Source organism: Schistocerca americana, chromosome 3, assembly GCF_021461395.2.
Source record: "Schistocerca americana isolate TAMUIC-IGC-003095 chromosome 3, iqSchAmer2.1, whole genome shotgun sequence".
Lineage (NCBI taxonomy): Eukaryota > Metazoa > Arthropoda > Insecta > Orthoptera > Acrididae > Schistocerca > Schistocerca americana.
The window spans coordinates 572,499,738-572,523,134 of record NC_060121.1 but is presented as its reverse complement, the minus strand read 5'-3'; the positions used below and the strand labels follow the sequence as shown (position 1 = coordinate 572,523,134).

The following is a 23,397-nucleotide window of genomic DNA, read 5'->3' as shown; positions in this document are numbered from 1 at the left end:
TTACTATAGTAATTGTCCTTAGGACTGGCGACCGTGATTTCCCCCAAATCTCAAATATCTAATTACCGCTAGTTAATTGTTAACGTAACGGCCGCACATTTACTTTCTTTATTAACTTTACCCCTTTTCAAAATTAATTTCCACCAGTTTCATTTGCATTTTTCCTTTCATTTAGATGTAACCCTTTCCTCCCTCTTTACCGACAGGTTAACTTCGGTGACGATTGCTTTTCCAAAACTCCCATTAGGTACACGCGGTTTCATTTTTCACTGTCATTAAGGTCGGTAAGTGAGGGGGAGGTTACAAGCTCCTGGGCAGCAGGGAAGCGGCGACCTCTCCTGCTGTGACCGGCCTCCACAGGCACTTGAAGTCAACCGGCTGCGAGTGCAGCAAGAGGTGGTCACCAATGGCGCCAGCGGTTAACAGTGGCTGCTGTTGAAAGAGGCCGGCCCAGAAATCGTGCACAACAGGTATGTCAGGTGGTGGTTGCAGCAGGCTGCCATGCAGGAGATCCCACACGCCACATGTGCAGGACCGCTGGAGGGCCTCCTGGGTACGTGCGAACTCCCACCGGCGCCACTTCCTCCAACGCTGAGGCGGCTGCTGCTATTTAGGTGGGGGGCGTGGCGTGAACCTGTGAATCTCCCCCTCCATGGAGCCGACAGAGGTGAGGGCATCTGGGAGCATGCCCAAGACGGTGGCGGGCTGTATCCCCAGCCCCAAACCGATGACGTGGTGGTCCAGGCCAAGAAGTGCTGTGCAGTTGCAGGAAGCTCCGTGAGGTCTTCCCAGATGGCTATGTCAACACTGGCATCTGGCTGCGGCATCCCTGGCGGTGTCGTGCTGTCCTTTCCCTGGTCGTCGGCGGCGACCTCGCTGGCCCTAGACTGGACGCCTGTCCCTCCTCGTCTCTCTCCTGCAGGATGGCCAGAAACTGCACGCGCTGGTGGTGTACAGGCTTCCATCTCAGTCCTTTGATGGCGTCAACCCTGTCGGGGAAGGTGCAAGGGAGCTCCTTGTTGGTGAAGAGGGACCGGCAGTCCCTCCAATAGAAGAACTCGGCCTCTGCCTGGGCGAGCGAGAGGCCATCCTTCTGGGTCCACATCACGAGTTTATCGTCCATGTTGATGGCCACGTTGGCGGCCACCTAGTGTTGTCGGTGGTGGTGGACCCCCAAGCTGGACTTGGTGGTGAAGCTGTGGGCGTATTCAGGGCATTTGTGTGCTGCGTCTCATACAGGACCCTCAGCAGGATCTATTGGCTGCATAGGCGCTGGGGTAGCTAGTTTGGCACCTCCATCAAGAGGACCTATTCCTCTGATATCTGACTGACAGTCCCCAACTAGAAAGGGTATAACACGAGGGAGGGCTGGTAATCGCCCCCACATCCCCAAACCCCCCCACCCCTCCAGTGTGGTCTCCGCAGGTGAGGAGAGGCTAAGAGGGATAGGCCACTGTGTTGCGTATCACTCATCTTGTAACTACAACACAAGGAAGGAGCCTCATAACAGTGGCCCGTCTGCTGAAAGACTAAGCTTTGGAAAGCAAAGTCCGGCTGAAGACGAGTCATGTCAGAAAGATGGCACCCTGCCGTTAACGCTCTAACTACCACTGGCCCTCAGAGGGCAGTATATGATTATTATTACGTTGAAACTTCCTGGCAGATTAAAAAAACTGTGTGCCGGACCAAGACTCGAACTCGGGACCTATACCTTTCGCTGGCAAGTGCTCCACCAACTGAGATACCCAAGCGCGACTCACGCCCCGTCCTCACAGCTTTACTTCTGCCAATACCTCGCCTCCTACCTTCCAAACTTTCTCCTGCGAACCTTGCAGAACTAGCACTCCTGAAAGAAAGGATATTGCGGAGACATGGCTTAGCCACAGTCTGGGGGATGTTTCCAGAATGAGATGTTCACTCTGCAGCGGAGTGTGCGCTAATATGAAACTTCCTGGCAAATTAAAACTGTGCCCTGGACCGAGACAATGGATCGAAGGATGACCTATGCCATATCACATCTATAATCTAGGTTTAAATTAAATTTCACAAAAGAGAAAACTCTTAAAATGGTCTACAGTGACCCTCAATTATTTTTAATTACTTATCTAACTTGTCGTAAATTACAGTGGCTGATGTGGCTTCTCAATAATTGTACAACAGAAAAATCATCGGGTTTCAGAGTTTAACTTACGTAGCAAATGTGAATACCATGAGCTTCAATTGATGATCAATACTAGTATTACATAAAAAGGGGTTGTAACAGACGAGACTTCTGAGTGAAGCCTTATGAGCTCAAAAATCCATCATCGCGTGCATTCATTACCTTGTCGGCGTTCGTCAGGGGGTGCGGCCAGCACAGCTCCGCTCACCTGGCCGTCTCAGAAGCATCTCTTTCCTAACTTCTCCTTACTACAATTTACCGATGTTGGTTTGAAAAAAAAAAGACTATCTGGCTGTGTTTTCATCTGACAAATCAGGGTCTCAATGTTAACTTTAAGCTCCGCCTACAAAAATTCTGTCTATCCCATGAGAAACGTTATACTTTTCGTGGTGGGGCAATGTTTTTAATGTTTGCTACGTAACAGAGACGCGAAAAAGTCTCACGCTAAAACTTGCAGCTGGTGTGGCCCTTTTAGTGTTATCGTAAGATCTATACTGTTCTTCTGGAAGGCTCTATCTTTTAACATGGGCTGGGGGGTGGTCCTGGCAGTTACTTTTCGTGGTGGGGCAATGTTTTTAACGTTTGCAACGTAACAGAGACGCGAAAAAGTCTCACGCTGAAACTTGCGGCTGGTGTGGCCCTTTTTGTGTTATCGTAAGATCTATACTGTTCTTCTGGAGGGCTCTAGCTTTTAACATGGGCTGGGGGGTGGTCCTAGCGGTTAGCTGGCGACGTGGGTGTCCGTCCCTTATCGTAGGGCCTTCTAGCTTAACACGGTTCTGCTCTCGGCTTCTGTTCTCGTTTCTCCCCTCTTAACTGCGTCTGTCTCACGGTGGGAAGGTATGACATACATTTTGGCATTCTTGTGTTAGTCTGTAGTATTCCATTTGCTCACTCGTTACACGTATTACTTTGGTTAACTTAATGTCACGATTTATTCGGAGCTATGTGACATATTACTGGATCTGCTTATCATGTCAGAGTTTTCATGGAAGGTGTTGGATTTGCCTGACACCTTACATATTGATTTCTCCAGTACTCGCCTTGCAGTACCGTCCTGTCACACGCAATTTTTAATCGTGATAATGTCTGTCTGCTCAGCGTCTGTAACATTATTGGCTATTGTTGCCTCGCATCTTAGACTTCATCCGAGTGATAAGTACATATTTAGTCTGGTGCATTATTTCATAACAGTTGTCTGTTCTACAAAAATAAAATGTTACAGCAAAAAGGACTGTTAGATGGCGAGATAAGGGAATTGTTGCAGCAGTCGTCTGGTTCTGAAAACCCACCTAGTGAATTTGAATTTTTCAGTGATGATCATAGTGAGCTAGAAGTCGCTAAAAACTCAGAACAACACGAAGATGATGATGTCACGAATTAGTGCAAATTCTGTTGAGTACGAGTAGTAATTTTCTAATAATAGGAATGAAATATGGACTACTGATGCTCTGGGTGCTATTACTGGTTGGCAGTGCGAAAATGATGTACTGAAAGAAGACCGGGGACCTACAAGGTATTCGATTAGGATCTGTGATAATGAAGAGTCTTTTTTGTGTTGTTATTTCATGTACCCCTCATGGACAAAGTGTGTTTGTGGAGTCACAAGGAAAGTTGAATCGTTTACAAAGCCTAGGTGGATATAGATTAGGATGGAGTGGAAAAGTTGTTTTATATTCTGATCCCGACTGTTTACCAGTCAAGAAATGACGATGTCACTCACCTTTGAAGTGTGGAGAACGGCGACCACTGCTCAATGCTCAATGTCTCGCAATCGCTTCCATGCTATTCTGAGGGTGTTGCGCTTTGACCGTGGAATATCCTGATGTTAACATATGTCAAATGACAAACTGGAACAAATCAGACAAGTTTCTGAGATGAGGGAAACTGAGGGATACTTAGATTCCAGGATGGTGCATGACCGTGGATGGACAGTTGGTCACATTTCGATGTCGCATTCATTTCGACCATACATGCCATCAAAACCTAGTACATCAGTACTAAAGGTATGGACAATCTGTGACAGTGCAACAAGGTACTGCTGGAAGATGAAAGCATATTTGGGGAAGGAGAGACACACGAGAGCCGTCTGATTTGGAATGAATGTTGTGAAAACCCTGGTGATTGAACTTGAGAAGTCTGGAGATAACATCATCTGTCACTTTTTTTTTTTTTTTTTTTTACATTTCTCGATTCAGCTTATTACTTGTCAAAAAAATCTTCATGTCCTGGTGAAGAGTTCGTTTAACAGTCTTCTGAAAACTGGTGACGGTTCTGTTCTGGAGAAAATAACACTGGTGTTCGGTTGTGAAGAAGCAGATAATATCCTGTGCGAGAATTGAAGCCTTCTTTTTAACGAGACATCTGATTGTTGTTCGAAACAGTTCAGGCAACTGTACAGTAAACGTGCTAACGACGGAACTACAGAAGAAGTGAAAATATATGTGAAAGCTTTTCCAGGAATCAGAAAATTGGTTCTTGGGTGGTCACCAGAAGCTGCAGTGCTAGGCTTTGAAATGCCTATATTTAAAGCTATGAAGACATTGTTTCCCGAAAAATCTCTTCCTGGTTACTATTTTCGCTTCAGACACCTTCTATCCACCAGTGCCGATGAATCGCGGATGCCCATAAGGGAAGAAAAGCCCAGTGTCTGGCGACACGGTCTCTGGCGGACCACTTGCATTTACTGGTTAACCAAAAACTGCCCAAGGTATCGAAGTTTTTTCACAACAATTATTTCTTGGCACATCCTATTGTGCAACACCCTTAAAAGCTTCTGAGACCTTTCCTGGTCACTCTGCATAAGGTTTTAAAATACTTTTAATTTCTGACTTTCTTACATAAACGTTTCAAAATTTAGAATTTATAAATAATTCAAGACGTGTAATCACTTTCTCCAGTAATCTGGTATAAAGAGAAAAGGAAAAAGTAAGAAAAGCTGTCAAAAATAAAAAATACAAGTGCGTCTACTACGCGCACAACTACTCCTAAGCCTAGATTAGATGTGAAGAGAATAGTGTTGCTGTAAAACAGTCGGCAGAGCCTCCCCAATGTTGCGGGTTCCTTTTGCGGTCGGAAAGCCGACGGATAAAATATTTATAGCCCAAACATTACGTTGACGTCACGGGTCACGCCCACAGTCGGAAAGCCAGCGACACTGAGATTTGACTAACTTGACTGAATTAATGGAAATTAGAGTGCACATTTGTAGCAATGAAGTGTCTAATAAATTTACATTGGCAGAATACGAGGCTGCAGCTACAGTTAAGACTGTAATGGGAATCAGAACAATATGGAGTAGACTAAAGTCATCACTGAATCGGTTCAGAACCATGGGTCCGCGCAGGTTAAGTCCTAACCATTAAGTCTTGAGGTGAAGACCCAACATGAAGTCTCTCAAAAGAATCGTAATGAATGCTCAATCCTCATTGGGTGTCTCCACAGAAAAATTCCACCGAAAAGGACTCACCAGCCATGATGTAGATGTTCTCCACCTTGTGCTTTCGAGTGCTGAAACTTTGTCGTTACGATCATATTATTCACTGACGCCTGGGAAATTCTCCTCTCCTTGATTACTTGCTCCCGCATGCCCACATTCTGCTAAAGACAGTGAAAGTCCCTAAAATATTTCATTTGCGAACAGTAAATTCATCTAACAAGTGCTCTCACGGTTTTCAATAACAGCTTGACGGCTCCCAGCTTATCCAAAATGGGATTCCCCCGCTGGCGAGTCTTCTGAGGACTTCAGGCTGGTTGTTCACTTGTGAAGAGGTTAGCTAATCCGTTATCTTTCTCAAGGAGGAGTTTTTCTAGGTTAGAAAACCGGATGGTGATGATTCCCCTGTATCAGTAATAAAGCTTTCACTGTGCTTTCTCTCCAGTGAGCAATGGTTCTCTTCTTCTCACCTCTGCATTGCCCATCACTCGTATTTCGAGGAAGAACTCACGGAGAGCACCAAGAAGCTCCAAGTGATTACTTTTATGTGTAAAGCTTGTGCATCCGAGCGCTCACTATCGGTTATACTCTGTCATTAAATACAGTATATTAGCACATGACATAAATATAGGATCCCTTTATAGTTGCAGGCCATATCTCCCTTTTCAAAAGGTGGCAAAACATTTTTTATTGTTGTCTTTGATAAGGACCGTTACATTATTTGTAATATGGGTTAAAGGAATTGTGATAAACCAATTACATAGCTTTGTGCTTCAGAGAATCTCTTTATACAACGTATTAAATTAAATTTTCAAAATAAAGCTGTGGCCTAGGTTTTACTTCCGCTACGAAAGCAGAAATCATTTTTTAAATACGTTTCACTCTCAGCGACGAAAGGGCGAGAGATCTGTTTTAGATCCAACCCAAGGTATAGATGGTTTTTCTTCCGTCAGAATATTTGGTTCTGATTACCAGTTCTGTATTTACCTTACAACAAGTGTAACCTGCAACAAATCTAGGTCGAATTAAATGTACAGGAGTGTCATTAATTCTAAGAAAATTGGTAAAAATGTAAAATCCTAGTGTATGTTTGTGTTATGTTATGTTATGTTAACTGGGAACCTGGAAACGACGGAGAGGCTCCGTCCCTGCCGCAACGTAAGTGGTCCGGAACCCACCGACGACTACCGCAGTCCACTTCACCCCTCCGCCGCTCCACACCGAAACCCAGGGTTATTGTGCGGTTCAGCCCCCGGTGGACCCCCCAGGAAACGTCTCACACCAGACGAGTGTAACCCCTATGTTTGCGTGGTAGGGTAATGGTGGTGTACGCATACGTGGAGAACTTGTTTGCGCAGCAATCGCCGACATACTGTAGCTGAGGCGGAATAAGGGGAACCAGCCCGCATTCGCCGAGGCAGATGGAAAACCGCCTAAGAACCATCCACAGACTGGCCGGCTCACCGGACCTCGACACAAAGCCGCCGGGCGGATTCGTTCTGGGAACTGGCGCTCCTTCCTGCCTTCAAAGCCGTGCGTTAGACCGCACGGCCAGCCGGGCGGGCTTTGTGTCATTCTTTGACTGCAAGAAAGTCGACGGCTTGCTTGCCATATTCAGTATACTGGTTTCAATGTTAACATAACCAAATCTTTTCCATCTGTCATTTCTTTCTTTCTCCTTTCAGGAGTTTCACATGGAGGAGAGTTGCCTATGTTGTTCTTGAGAAAAGATACAGAGTATAACTTGGATCCTGAATCAGAAGAAGACAAAGTGCGCAGAAACATGCTGCGTCTTTGGACGAACTTCGCAAAGTATGGGTAGGTATTTCCGCTGACTGAAACTGCGAATATCGAAAATTTAAAACATCGAAATTAGAGTGCACATTTACAGCAATGCAGTATCTGATAAATTTACATTTTCTGAATACAAGGCTGCAGCTGAAGTTGAAATTAATAGCTTCAACAATCTGTACCGGGAAGGCTACGATTAAAAGTCGTGGGCTACTCCCACCGCAGACGCATTACTGCCTGCTCTCAATTATTACTAGCGCAGTAGTACACAACGGAATGTAAGTTGGTAGTAGCTGGAACGGGTGGAGTGCGTATACTGGGGAATATGAATTACCTAAAGCTGCTAATGAAAGATGGATACACAGTGTTTCAAAATCACACCGGCAAACTTAGATGGTCTGTAAAATGTGTCTTGAGGAACAGAAGGAAGATAGTACTTGAACAGTTACGACAAAACCAGCTGTTGTATTTGAATCTAACGTCGTTTATTCTTTTTAAAATATGCAACCAGTTTCGACACCACATGGTGTCATCCTCAGGGCCTGAACATAACTTTCTATCCAAAACCGCTTTCATGTGAATGAACAGAATTGTATGCAGCGGGCCAGTATTAACTGCATTCCATACCTTCTGTGGCAGTAACAAGCCCAGCATGGTCAGACGACAGCTCAAACTGGTAGCATGTTTTAAAAAGAATAAACGACATTATATTCAAATAAAGCCGCTGGTTTTTCCACCGTTATTCAAGTACAACCTGACCGGCTACAGTCCCACTTGATGGATTAAGAGAAAAGGAGGATAGGAATCTGTGTCCGGAAACGTCATCCAACGACGCAACGCCGGCCGGAGTGGCCGTGCAGTTCTAGGCGCTACGGTCGCGGGTTCGAATCCTGCCTCGGGCATGGATGTGTGTGGTATCCTTAGGTAAAGTACGTTTAAGTTCTAGGGGACTGATAACCTCGGAAGTTAAGTTCCATAGTGCTCAGAGCCATTTGAACCAACGACGCAACACAGCTTCGTAGTTACAGGGCACTGGCTCCTGTATAGTATGGAGGGGAGGGGGGGATAAAAGTATGCATTTCTGTTTTACAAAACGTTTTTAAAAACTTGCAGGAATGTTATATCAACTACATCTACATCTAAGTCTATATCTACATGGATACTCTGCAAATTTGCCTGGCAGATGGTTAATCAAACCCTCTTGACAATAATACTCTGTTATTCCAATCTTGGACAGGGCACGGAAAAAACGAACACTTGTATATTTCCGTGAGAGTTCTGATTTCCCTTATTTTATTATGATAGTCGTTTCTCTTTACGTAACTCAGCGCAAATACAGTTTTTTTTCCATTCGGAGGAGAAGATTGCTGATTGACGTTTCGTGAGAAGATTCCGCCGCAACAAAAAACACCTTTGTTCCAATAATGTCCACCTCAAATCCTTTGTTACATCAGTAATACTCTTTGCAGTATTTTGCGATACTACAAAAGGTGTTGCCCTTCTTTGAACTTTCTCGATGCACTCTGTTAAACGTATCTGATAAGGATACCACACCGCGCAGCAGTACTCCAAAAGAGGACAAACGTAGTTTACGCAGTCTCTTTAGTACATCTGTAGCAGCTTCTAAGTGTTCTGCCAATAAAACACAGTCTTTGGTTCGCCTTCCCCACAACATTTTCTGTGCGGTCTTTCCAATATCAGTTGTTCCTAATTGTAATTCCCAGATATTTATTTGAATTTCTGGCCTTCAGATTTTAGTGATTTATCATGTAACCGAAGTTAAACGGATTCCTTTTAACACTCATGTGGAAGACCTCACACTTCTCATTGTTTATGCTCAACTGCCAATTTTCGCACCAAACAGATACCTTTTCTAAATCGTTTTGCAGTTTGTTTTGATGTCCTAAGTTTACTACGCGATAATCTACAGCAACATCTGCGAACAGCGTAAGATTGTCTCTTAAACCGTTTATATAGATGAAGAACGGCAGCATGCAACACCTAGTTTGACATCTTGGTAACACTGAGTAACAGTTTCAGTGCTATCCAATTATTACTAGAAGACTAATAAACGTTTTCGTGAAAAATAATTTTGAGTATATGGGCATGGGGAAAATGTTCGCAGAGCGTAATTTTACACCCAGCTGAAGGGATTACAAATAAATATGTGAAATAAAAAATTAGCAACTGTTTATTTTTCGGCGAATTCAGAAAGTAAATAGCATAATAATGTGAGAGTAAAGCCAAAAATCTTTTATCGAGGGAAATGCAGTAATGCACTATTACTTATTCTTCCTCCAATGGAAATATTTCCGTGATATGTAAGACGTCTTTTTAAGGAAGTCTCTGAAAACGGGATAGCTCTGGATGGTTGCCGTATCGCGCTCACGTTTTCAATAAAGTCAGGAGCTTCATGGTAGAACGGCTCTGCCAATAGCTGTCGCGTTCATGTTCTCGGTCGGTTCCTGAAAAGAAAATACCACTATGTAAGACGTGCTTATTTTCGGGGTGTGTTTGAGTGTTAGGTATGTTTGAAAAAACCATTACCCAACGAAAGAAAAACTACAAAATAGAAAAATTAAGTTCTCTAAAGTGAACAATGAGGTATCTAACGAAAAACTTCGCAAATAGTTTCTTGATGGGATAAAAGTATGCCCTGCGAACTTCTACCGCAACAGACCTGCATACTTTTACCCCATTTCACTATTTTCATTCTCGACGATCTACAGATAACACACAACTAAAGTCATGGACAATGGAAGCTTACAGCCGCCAGATCCGGTAATGAGTTTATCTAATTTTTATATACATCTAGGTTCACCTAACTCTTAGTCGAATTATTCAAATCCTACATCGAAACGTACGAAAGTGACTTGCAGCGTTTTCTCCATGTGTAAGCGCCCGACTCCCATGAGTTTCCAGTAAAAAATTAAGGACATGATGACGCATGCGCTGCTTGATGGAAGAATGGTGAACTTCTGCTTTAGCCCCTTCAGTCCCGAAGATAAAGAAAGAATGGAGAAATATTTCAGTTGGTTTTTTTGGTGCAGTTGATCTCAAAGTATTATGAAAAAACAAATTTTGAAATTTTACTTTATATAATGTTTGAATAACTGAATGTACACATATGTGTACATTGGGTCTTGACAGAGAAAAAATGCCGATCTCATAGCACTCTCATAATTTTATTTACAATGAAAAATGTACACCCTACTTCTCGTTTTTATGTAAACATTACATTTTATGAACACATTACTTCTCATGTTTATGGAATTTAGCAAAACAATTGTTTTTAATACGCACAAATAAACTTTGCACCTTTTACACACTATGCGAGAACGTGACTTTCACACTGGTAACCGACACCTTGAGACAAAACTACACTCACTATCTTCAAGAAGGTGGTCAATCCTGTCATATTTGCTTTCTGTAATTGGCTGTTACAATTAGACTTCGTTCTGTGGGCTGATGCTGCTCATCTTTATCAGAACTGCTGACGTACTCCTGTGTCACACTCGGAGAAGTTTCTTTCGATAGTTCCAGTGACTCTACAATTTTTGAAGCCTTTACCAAGTCGTGGGCCAAGTGAATTCTGAAATTAGTGAGAGACATCCACTTTTCTTTTGGTATCCCTTCTTTTTGACAACACCTTTTGTACACAATCTATGAATTAATTATGGCTAAATCAGTGAAGTGGTTGCATACTCTGACAGTCCACGTTTTTGTCCTGATGCTTGACCTGTAGTATGCCATGTATCTATCAAAAAGATCAATGCCACCCATATTGCGATTATGACTTTTGATGATAGCTGGTTGACACTAACCGTTGTTTTTTCTGTATTACAACGTCGTTTTCAGGTACCCTCTGGTTCGCTCCCTATGCACGTAAAACAAAATTATGGATTTATTGTCCTTCCATTTAAGGGCGAAAAGTTCTTGGCCCTCTCTTACATATTCAGCCCATTGTCCCCGCTAAAGCTCCTGATCTCTCTTGAACTTAGGAGCTACTTCTTTTATTCTATTGGCCATCACAGTTCCTGTCTGAAATATATTATCTAGTAAAAGATGAACAGATTTTGTACTGGTGGGAAATCTATCGCTGTAAATTACATGATTTTAATCATTGAGTACAGTTCTAGCCGGTAGTTTGAGTATACCCGCTCGCCGGCCATGTTCTTTTTGATAGCTTGCAGGAATTGTTCCTTTGCCAGTCTATATAGAAAAATCAAGGAGAAGACCATTTGATCACACCAAAATAAAATTTTTGAGGCCTAGTGGATAAGGTCTGGAAGGTTCATAAGTTCGCATAATACACCTCCCCGTGAATGGAATCATCTGTTCATACACAGACTGGTGTTGAGACCTGGGTAAACTAATACGTTTAATTCTAAAAGCATCACTTACTGGTCTAACCCTCCAGAGTTTGTCATTTGGGTCATGACCTTCCAAATTATTTACGAAATGCAGCTTATTCCGCAATTTGTAGTAGTTATCTCTTGTCGCGGTTGATAAAACAAGGGGGATATCAAGTTGCATATTCTGGGGCAATTTCAATGTACTCATCAGTATCTCAATGCCGACAAGGTACAAAATTTCATTAGTATTTGTATGAAGAATTTTTGACTTCTTTCGGCAATAATATACATTAGTTTATCTTGCAACAGTTTTCTAGAAATTTTTAGCGAAGTACTCGAAGAAAAACTGTGAAGGATTTCTCATTTCACCATCTGTCTGATCTCCAAAATTGTCGTCAGAAGGTTGTCGATTACACATTCTGCAAACAAATAGTACCACTGAGCCGGCCTTTGTGGCCAAGCGGTTCTAGGCGCTTCAGACTGAAACAGCGCGACCGCCATGGTCGCAGGTTCGAATCCTGTCACGGGCACGGATGTGTGTGATGTCCTTAGGTTAGTTAGGTTTAAGTAGTTCTATGTTCTAGGGGACTGATGACCTCAGATGTTAAGTCCCATAGTGCTCAGAGCCATTTGAACCATTTTTGAGTGCCACTGAAAAATACTGACCTAAATCGTGTCAGATGACACACAGAACTACACCAATATGCTGCCTACTTAGATAGCCTCCACCTTAGTAGACGACAGTGTGTGCGTCATTGTCAGGCACAGGTGTCTCAGGAGTAAGATCCACATTGTATTGTTCAATTTCAAGCACACCAATTCTTTCAGGTGGAGTTTGAAGTTCATGAACAGAATCCTCATCTTCGTCTGACAAGGAACTCAAGTCACTCGTCTCAACTAGTTTTATAATTTCATCGTCTGTCAGAACTGAGAAACGAAAATTAAATGAAGTGAAGGTAACTGTTGAAGTAACTGAATAAAGAAATGAAACTGAACCTAATAACAAAAATAAAAATCTTAGGAGATTTTAGCAAAGCTAAAACCCAAAACCTACGTCACAAAGACAGCACGCTACCTATTACACCAACAACGACTTTGCTCCTCGTCCACAGTATAAGTAGCTAAATTTTCAGGTTTTAATTCAAATTTCGTTTTAAATTACGATTTCTCAAGGGGATCAGTCATATTTTTTTTTATTTATTGTGATTTCATTCCCCTGCCCCATATGGGCAGGGGAGGGCTGCCAGCAGCGCAATCCGCCGCTCTTCAGCCGAGTGACACGACAACGACAACAAGAATAAAATGATACATACATAAGGAGATAAAAAAGAGGAACATAAAACAGAGTAAGGGGAGAAAATGGAGGTAAAAATACACTGACATGTAGACGTTCATGGGGGACGGTTAAAAAAGTCACCAGAAAGTTAAAAAACGCAGTTGGCCAGTCTTAAAACACAGAGAAGACACTGAATGTGCATGCACAGGTTAAAAGTTGGCCACAGTATTAAAAACACTCCGAAACAACACACTTAAAATCCACTTGGAGCACACGACGAAGAATAAAACTACCAGGTGGGGGGGGGGGGGGAGATCAGTCTTAGCGTTAGTACCATTATATTCTGTGAGCTAAGACCTGATGTACATGAGTGTGTACTTCAAATTCAACAGTCGATGTTTGTAAAACTACGAAACAATCGTTTTAATTGCATGCACATATCACTTCCATGATGTCATGTTTGGAGTAAAAAACAAGATAAAAACGATAATAGAATTAAATAACGAATATTAAAACTGAATTTACTTTTCTCGCCATCCTTCAGATCTGAAGTTTCGAAATTAGAGAAAACCTGCTGAAAGTGACGTCCACGCCACCTAGTGGCAAAAACGGAAACCGCATGACGTGCACAGTCGCACATATCAGGTCTCAATTCGGGGAAACGCTTGGCAGGATGACACTACAAAGCCCTGATGTGCATGTATGTGTACGTCGAGACTGAAAACTTGATGTGTACTCATGCCATACGTACTTTTACCGCCACGTATCTTAAACGTAAGTACAAATAGGGTGATTCCGTGATGAGGTTACGGAGAAGGATAAACGTATCAGTTTGAGGTATGGGACCCTGGTTCGGGAACGAAGGAATGGAAAGTTATAAACGAAAATCTGTTTAATACCCCTGCCAGAGGAATGTGTGTACCGACACTGTTTCTGCTAAGAATTTATGGTAGATAACCGTCAGAGGTGGTAATACGGACGAAAACAAGAACAAACATGGGCTCTACAACGCATATCTGAGGAGTTGTAAGCACTTAATCATCTTCGCTGTAGTGAAAAGCATCTCCCCTACTGAGCAAATGCTCATAGCTCTTAAAGAATGGAGCGTAAGTTCACCTTCTTAGATTTTTTAACCTTGTTTTGGTCCATACTGTCACCTCTCGAAGTTTCTTACCCTACAATCTTGGCAACAACGGTACCAGTACATGTATTACGCTGTGAGTTGCCGCAAAGATTGTGGCTTGTAATTTTCGACTCGGTCGTGTCCAGACCAGGGCCCGTTACGTCAAATTGATCCTTCTCCATAATCTCTGAAATACGTAGCATCATCTCGGAATCACCCTATATATGCATACACGGACATAAGTGCTTTGACGTGGGGTGTCGGATGACGTTTCCGAACACACGCTCCTGACCTCGTTTTGTTCCTTAAAACACTCTATATACCTTCCAAGTTTTACGGTGAAATTTTTAAACACCCTATGTATCATTATCGACTTTACAAGGTCGATAAACGCTACGCATATGCTTGTCACAGTGAGATGGATACCAGCGCACTGACTTAAATGGCAGATCTACTGTCTCACAGCTTTCTCGATGGTGTTCTTTCTTCTAATGTAATTCAGCTAGCTGTTTGCCGAGATGTATTTCTTATCAGTTATATTGAGAAAAATGTGTTTATAAACGCCAGTTACTTGTTGTACTTCGTGAATTTGCGACCTTACGATTTAGTAACACAGTGTGTTTCAATAACTCAGGGAAGTCCTTTTCACTCCATGGCAAACAGGAATATATCGGTACAGCTAAAACTGAATTCTTCTGGTTGAAAACTGATGAAATGAAGAAACAGTCTTACAATATAACGTAAACTCTAATGGTGGGATTCAGAGAAGATTTTACAAACATTTAGGTTTGTTAACATGAGACTATCCACTGTAAAAAGACGAGTGTTACTTTTTCACTGGCGCTTGGCTTGAGAGCCGATTGGAATTAGAAATTCCATCTTGGTGTGGTGGTAAACCGACGCCATATTGCTACTGCTTAAAAACAGTCGTAAAAGTAAAATATTCCTTATTAACTTAAGTACAACGCGTATGGCCCGAATAGCGCGTCATCATGTTATATTGAAAGGTCAGAAATTTTCTTCCAAAAAGCATCCGTGAGGAGGTATGATACCGAATGAAATAACCTCTCACAGACCAAGACCGACATAATAGCGTCTTCATGAAGCTGCCTTTCGACAAGTTTTATTTAGTAGCTTGCCTCCTTGACGAATGCTTCTTGGTAGAAAATTTCTGATTTTTTAACATAACCTGAAGATGTCCTATACGAACGAAACACGTTGTTCCTTAGTTAATAACGTCTATTATGCAACCTATGGCTATTTTTTAAATATTACTAATAGAAATTGCCACTGTCGATGAATTCAGTTCAGTCTGAACCAGCATCAACGACGTGGTGACAGCTATAACGCACGGTGTACGCGAGAGTACGCTAGAGTAGTTATGGTCGGAGGTGGTCCTGTAATGTTTTCTGGGTGTTTTTCGTACCATCACTAGAGTCAACGTATTGGGGGTAATGTTAAGGTGAACGACAACGTTTATTATAGCATTAGTAGTGACCCGGTGTGGCCCTGTGTTCTAGATCTTGATGATGCGTATGCTGTGGACACTCCCGCGTTCGGAGATGGCGTCAGTGTGTTCACAGAGCTGCTTGCACACGATTCTGGTTTGAAGAATAGTTAAGATTTTAGCCGCAATGGCCGTCCAAATTGCACAAGTTCAGTCCCATCCTAATGGTCTGCGATTATTTCGAACAGTAGACGAAACGTAGCAGTTAGGTTATTCAACGGAATCTCATCTTTAGTGAGTGGTTTCAGCTGGATATAGCATACTAGAGAACTCTTAATTCCTCTCGTGAATCCCCCGTATCCACTTCGGCCCCAATGCCTCCCTCACCCCTGCTCCATCCATTTCCTCGTCTCGTCAACTTCAACCCCTGTGCCACTCGCCGACCCTCACCGCCATGATCACTCGGCTTAGCCAAGTGATCAAGGAGGAGGAGGTGTTGGCAGAGCTTAACGCCCATCGCAACCTTGAAATCCGTGCGGCTCGCCGCATCCATAATTCTACCACCCCTACCTTCTTCATGTATTCTCAGAGGCCAGCTGGGGCGGCTCAGCGGTTCTAGGCGCTACAGTCTGGAACCGCGTGACCGCTACAGTCGCAGGTTTGAATCCTGCTGCGGACATGGATGTGTGTGATGTCCTTAGGTTAGTTAGGTTTAAGTAGTTCTAAGTTCTAGGGGACTGATGACCTCAGATGTTAAGTCTCATAGTGATCCGAGATATTCGAACCATTTTTTTAATTCTCAGAGTCCGTCCCCTCCATCGACCGCCTCCTCAAAGAGGGCGCCCTGTTTTTCAACCGCCGTTACAAATTCGACCCTTCCCGTTTCCCTCCCGAGTCTATTTGCTGCCAGAGGTGCCTCCAGTACAATGTGTACCAACCATCTCAGTGTCACGAGGCCCCTGTCTGCCCTCACTGCAAACAGGCACATTTCCTCTGGCAGTGTCCTAACCTTGAACCCCCTCCCCCCCACCTGCAACATCTTTAGCCTTCCTCACCCCACTGACTTCCAAAAAAGGTAAGGCCCGGGCCTCCTTCCATCTCTCCCGAACTCACTGTGCCTGCCTGTCCCATTCCTCCTGGTAACAACTTTCACCCCCTCCCCACAGCTGAGGATATCATCAGATTCATCACCATTGTCCTTCAAAATATCCACCACTTTCAGCGTTCCCATAACCTCCAACAGATCTCTCTCGCTGCCTGTTCCATCTTTCACCTCAACACCTTCATCACCTACTCCCATAAGCTCACGCACTTTACTTTCTCCCGCCTTGACATCCTTGTTTAAATCCCACCATGGCGCGACAGCACCATATCTTGTTCTACAACATCCGCTCCCTTCCCATTAACAAGAACCTCCTTCTGCATACCCTCATGACCCTGTGTGTGGATGCCATCCTCCTGAATGAAACCCTTGTCCAGCCCAACATCCAGTATACATGTTGCCTTACCTCCTCCACCACTCTCATAATGCCCTCCTGATAGCACGTGGCAAGGTAGTCATTGGCCACCACCGCCAGACCCCTGTTCGTCTCCAACCCCTCCTTCCTGATCCCACAGAACACCTGATGGTCAGTCTCTTCTTTCCTGGCCTTACCTTTACCTGCACCACCATCTATGTCTGCCCCTCTGCCCCTATTCCTTTCGACTTCCTTTCCCATATCGACCGTAGCTTCTCCTGCTACGTGATTGCCGCCAACCTGAACATCCACAGTTGTTCCACCACCCAGCTACGGCGGTGGCATCAATTCCTCTCCACCCTCCAAGGTGACCTCGTTCCCATTCCCCATCACACCCACCCTGAATCCAATACCACTCCCTATGTCATCCTGGACTCCCCTAACTTCCTTGGCCACATGATGGTGGCGTCCTCGACCCTATTGGCAGTGATCATCTCAATGTCCTGCTCACAGTATCAGACAGTCATCACCCCCGTCCAGACCCTCACCTCGACCCTCCCCGGAAATATGTCCATGACTATTCCTGTGCCGACTGGAATGCGTACCATGCTACCCTCACTACTCAGATCAAAAGCCACCCCCTCATCTACCACCACCCTGATGACATTACACATGCCACCTCCTTTCTCCACCAGACCTTGTCTGAGGTTGTGCAGGCCCACATCCCTATTGTCGCCATCCGCCCACACCGTCCCATTTTATCCCCCCAGGCCATACTCCTCCTCCGTGAATCCCACCACCTCTACCATGCCTTCCTTCACACGTGTGACCTCGACACACTACGACGCCACCAGCAGCTCCAATGACATGTCCGAAACTTGCTTGTGGCCAACAAATACTGGGACTGGCAACAGACATGCACCCATCTTATGCAACACCTCTATGTACTGGTCAGCCTTCCACCGCCTTACTGGATCCTTCATGATGACCGCCCCTTTCCTGATAACTTTAATAAGGCCAACCACTTTGCTTCTTCCCTCTCTGATGTCTTTACCATCCCTGACGATCCCCAGTTCGATTACTCCTTCTTCCATGATGTCCGTGATTGAGCTGTCACCTCTGCCCCTCCATTCACTCCTTGCTTACAGTACTTGGACAACATTACACACACCAAACTCAATGCCCCAATCACTACTCATGATCACATCTCTAGACTCCACACCAAATGCAACACCACTCCCGGTCATGACAGTGTTACCTATCATCATCTCCGTGAAGCTCCCACCTCCTTCCTGTCCACCCGGGACCGACTTTATAATGTGGTCTTGTCCACCGACTTCTACCCCAACTTGTGGAAAACCTCCCAGATCCTGATGTTCCTCAAACCTGACAAACCTCCATCCACTGTCTCCTCCTACCATCCCATCTGTCTTACCTCAGTCTTCAGCAAGGTCCTGGAATCCATTGTCACCTGACACATCCAGCAACATCTCCACCAGCACCGCCTCCTTCCCACTTTCAGCCGTCCTTCTCTGCCGATGACCTTCTCCTTCACCTCTCTCACCTCCTAACCAAACAACTCAACTCCCGTTGCTCCGCCATCTTCCTCTCCCTTGACCTTGAATCACGTATGGGATTCCGGTCTCCTCTTGAAACTCCAAACCTTTGCCCTTCCTATTAACTATGTCCATCTGATTTCCTCCATTCTTTCCCACCATCCTTCCTATGTCACCATCCATAACACAGATTCCTACACCTTCTACCCCTCCGCCGGTGTGCTCCAAGGTTCTATCCTCTCCCCTTTTCTGTACCTGCTGTATACAGCGGACATGCCGCCACCTTCGCCTCCCATTCACCTCTTCCAGTACGCTGATGATGCTGCCTTCCTTGCCCTCGCCCCCACCCTGCAACGCTCACAACATCTTCTCCAATCCCATGTTGACTGGTTCACCACTTGGTGTAACCAGTGGCTGCTCAAGGTCAATCCTTCCAAAACCCAGACAGTCATTAAAGGCAAAACCGCCCCTTCCTTCAACCTCCTTGATTTTTATATCACCATCTATGGCCATCCCATTCACCTCACCCCAACCCTCAAGTACTTTGGTGTGACCCTTGGCCATCGCCTTTCCTGGAACCCCCATCTCCTGACGATCCAAGCCAAGGCACATTCGCAACTCCGCCTCCTCAAACTCCTTTCTGGCCGCAAATGGGGTCGACCCCTCCACCATCCTACACACTTACAAATCCCTCATTCGCCCTGTTCTCTGCCATGCCCATCCCACCTGGATCTCCGCTCCTCCCACCTACTATGAGTCCCTCCAATTCCTTGAACGACTTGTGCTCTACCTTGCCTACCGCATTTGTCTCCCATTCCCCATGTGGATCCTATATGACTTGATTATGTTCTCGCACCTTCTCCTTTTTGTTGAACGGATACAGATCATTTACGCCTCCCGCAAGCTCAATCCTCCACACCTACCTGTCTCTCCCATCCTCGCCCAACCCTGCCCACTGCCATGCCTATATTCTTCCATCCCACCTGCTCTCCGTCTTCACACCATCCATACCAAGGTGACTCTGCCAACCCCCTCACTGATGATGTCTTTGTCCAGTCCATCTACCCCTTGTACCAGCTCTGACTCTCTCCTCCCTTTTTTCCTGGAGGGCTCCCACTCTCCGTCCTCACCTTCCTTCACCCCTCCTCTCTCCCACGTCTCCCGCTTCCACCCCTCTCCCCAGGCTTCCATCCCCCCCCTCTCCTCCCCCCCACTCTCCCTTCTTTCTCCCACTGGCTCCACCCCACCTTCCCGCGCTCCTACCTCTCCCTTTGATCTGGAGGCAGCCCCCCCCCCCTTCGTCAGTGTGAGTGCTTCGCTGATGATCGTCGCCAGTGTTTTCCGTGCGTCAGTGTCTCTCTGTTTGTGTACAGTGTCTTCATCAGTGTTTTCTCCTACATTCGTGTCTCCACCTGGACGCCTTCGTCTGTTTTCAAGTGGTGCCACCCTTCATCACAGTGTCTTCCATCGAACGACGTCTGACCCCTTGTGCAGTGTTCATCTTGTGTTTATCATGTTTTTTTCTGTTTTCTATGCCTTCCATGTATTTATGTTGTGTCTTTTGGCCGAAGAGTGGCGTATGTAGGCCGCTACCGGCCCGCCTTAGCTGAGGCATGAAATTACAATAAAGATAAAAAAATTAATTACTCTCGGTATTGCGGAACTGAAGCCATTCTCAATTATAGAGTTGATGTTACTTCGAACAGTCGCCAGTTCTCCTCAAGGTTACTGATATTTTTTCTGGAATGCTTATATAACTGAATATCAGTGAATTAACCATGGTCTATTTTGAACTTCCTTCATCACGTAATTAATAAGTAACTTTTAGTCTTGCTGTTCATGTTTTCTTATGAGGATCTCTAGAAGACGTAAAGGATAATGCATGTACTGTGTGTCTCAACAGCAACCCTACTCCTGAGGCGGATCCCGTAGTGTGGCAGCCGTACGACCTAGCCAGCCACAGGTACCTGCTGGTGCAGGCCAACTTCTCGATCGCACACGACCCATATGGCGAGCGCATGGCATTCTGGAGAGAGAACGTGCCACTCATGCCATTTCCTGACACAATATGATATGCCACAAGAGGTAAGTACTAACATGAATATCTTGCTGCAAAAACTCTTCTAACGGTATGGAAAAGCCCTTTATACAATTTCGAAACACTAATAGAGGACGATCCTCCCTGCAAGAATTATTTCAAAATCTTGATAAGACCGGGAAAGCAAAGGAACAAGAGAACTGTAATTCACGGCTTATTATTATTTACATCTACGGTGTCATCATCGTTATGTTCTTCTATACATATTAGACATCACCTGTTTGGCCTACTTACTGAGACTAGTCTGTCTTTTAACCTCGTTTAGGGTTTCCCCATGTTGCTTCTTCGTATTGCATAATATAAATGTAGTATGTTTTGTGCGTCTGTCTTCCGTCCTACTGAAGTGCTCCTCACATTCGCTTCAGCCTTCTTCTAATTTTTCATTTCATGTTATTAATCGTAACTCTGCTCTTATTTCTGAACTTCTTGTACGAAAATGTGCGTCCTACGGCACATCTCAGGAATTTAATTTGTGCACTTCGGATTCTTAGTGCATCATCTTATTTATTTTTTTAACCAGCTTTTGTTCCCATACGTTATTGCTGCCATTCATTAACCTCAGTTTCTCGATATTAATTTCCAAACTCAATTCCGCCATCGTGTGACTTATTGCACGCGAAGCACTTATCATTTGTTACTTGTTCTACTACTTCTCATGTATTACAATGCATGACAAAATTTACTTTTTCACGTAAACTGCAATTGTCTTTGTTTCTTACCAGGTAACTTCTGGTTGCATGAAGCGAACTCTCTTTACTGTTGACATGCTTCTCTTCCCAGATTATTCCCAGTGTCAGTAATAGTTACCTATCAGCTATCAAATAGTATAGTAAGATTATAGAATTGATTTTTTGGGCAAAGTAAAGGGATTAGCTGCACCTTTATCCCCGATGCTCTCTAAAGCTATTTTGAATACTCTTCCCTACAACAGATACAAGCGACTATTCATATATGCACTTTATGACTTCCCTTAAACTGTCAGAGATACCTCTGTTGTCTAGATCACGATCAAACGGTTTAATGAAATCAAAGGAGAATATATTTCCTTACTTGGGTCTGTATGTTTTTCTACAGTTTGATTCATGATTGTTATGTTAGCACTTTTGTCCCCTGAATCTTGCTTCCTCTTCTGTTAAGTTGACTACAGCAGTTTTGCTCATTCTTTTGTAATGATTTTTTAGTATACCTTGCTCTTTTATTCAGTAACCTTATTCTTCGATAATTTTCTCAATTAGTTCTATATCCTTTCTTGAATATAAGGAATGTCCCACGTGCTTCAGCTGCTATTGAATGCAATTTTCCCTCCAACATATGTTTATATATGCTGTAAAGTATTTTAGGGGTAGGCTAACAATTCATTACTTACCTCTTAAAATATATGTATGTATTATTTCTGTTTCCTGTTACAGACATTCACTGATTGCAGAGGAGAGGAAAAACAGCACATTGCAGATTAATAATGACTAAAAGGAAAGGACTTCACTAAGAATTTGAACCAAACATCTTTAATGCATAATTACTGAGGCACTTCGAAATATCTCCCTTAATGTGGGGTTTAGACGTTGTTGAATATAGTGCAGATACTTCACAAATGTTACAGATATTCACCGGTTGCAGAGAAGAGGAGAAACAACACCTTGTTACTGAATATTGGATGCCAGTAAAGGATTTAATCAAAAACTCGACACAAAGTCATTAAAGTATAAGTAACAAGTCACTGTGAAATGTCAATTTCATCTTCCCTGAACATAATCCTGATACTTAAATGTGACAAATGTTAAGAAATTTCGGAAAACGGCTCAAGTGCAACTTGTGGTACTGTCCATTATAGCTCACTTAGTTTTCACTTTTCTCTTCTCAGTAAGATGGAATTATTAATTTCATGTACGTTTATCTTATTTACTTAAGGATAAATGTATTATTTTTGTATTTATTGTAATAAAATTAATAATTTCCTCTCAGTGACTTGAGAAAATAAAAGTGAAAAGGAATTATTAATAAAATACTTTACAGCATTTCACAATCTCTATACATATTTACTGATACACGATGCAGCTAACAACTATGTATTTGTGTTTAAGCGTTACTATTGCGAAGTATACTGCAGTAGCTTCAGAGTAGTAACAATTTGGGTGTTGCCTGACCAATAGCCAGCCGATCATCTCTATTCTTGTAAGGAATGGATCGAACCTCAGCAGTGTGTAGATGCAGGTCATTACACTAAAGCTATTAAAATTAATGTAAAATAGGTTTCATTAAGTAGATCCCACGTATTACAAAATGTCGCTGACAAAATGTATTAATGAATTTCATTTCAAAACCTGAAAACTTAATTGTGGTGTCAGATTGAGAGAAGTGAATTAAGAAAGTTTTCTGGGTTCTTCTCGACTAAAGTGTTGATAGATAAAAAAATGAATACTTGCTGACGTAAATACGTATTTAGTAAAGTAACTGACATACGTAATTTGTTTTTAGAGTGACATTGTTTGAGCATACCTGGACTGTATAAAGTGTGCTGATGAAATTGATGTAAGGATTTGTCTAGGACATTCAGTACGACTGAACTTCTGTATTATGAGAGATGGATTTATTCAGGCCTCTCACAGTGGCTAGTTCGAAAGCACTGGCAGCTAAGTGGAATATTTTCCGGTAACATATTAATACAGTGCATAAGAAATCCAATTTATGATGTAACAG

General features: G+C 43.5%; 1 protein-coding gene across 1 annotated transcript in view; it reads left to right on the top strand.

The window, feature by feature from the left end:
• The window catches only part of LOC124606230 (acetylcholinesterase-like), a 176,200-nt gene extending 153,587 nt beyond the window's left edge, over positions 1 to 22,613 (top strand). Inside the window, exons 9-11 of the mRNA XM_047138206.1 lie at positions 7,283 to 7,415; positions 20,506 to 20,687; positions 22,110 to 22,613. Of these exons, the coding sequence (XP_046994162.1) occupies positions 7,283 to 7,415; positions 20,506 to 20,674 (302 nt within the window). The 3' untranslated portion in view covers positions 20,675 to 20,687; positions 22,110 to 22,613. The remainder of the gene's footprint in view (positions 1 to 7,282; positions 7,416 to 20,505; positions 20,688 to 22,109) is intronic.
• Positions 22,614 to 23,397: the final 784 nt, after the last annotated feature.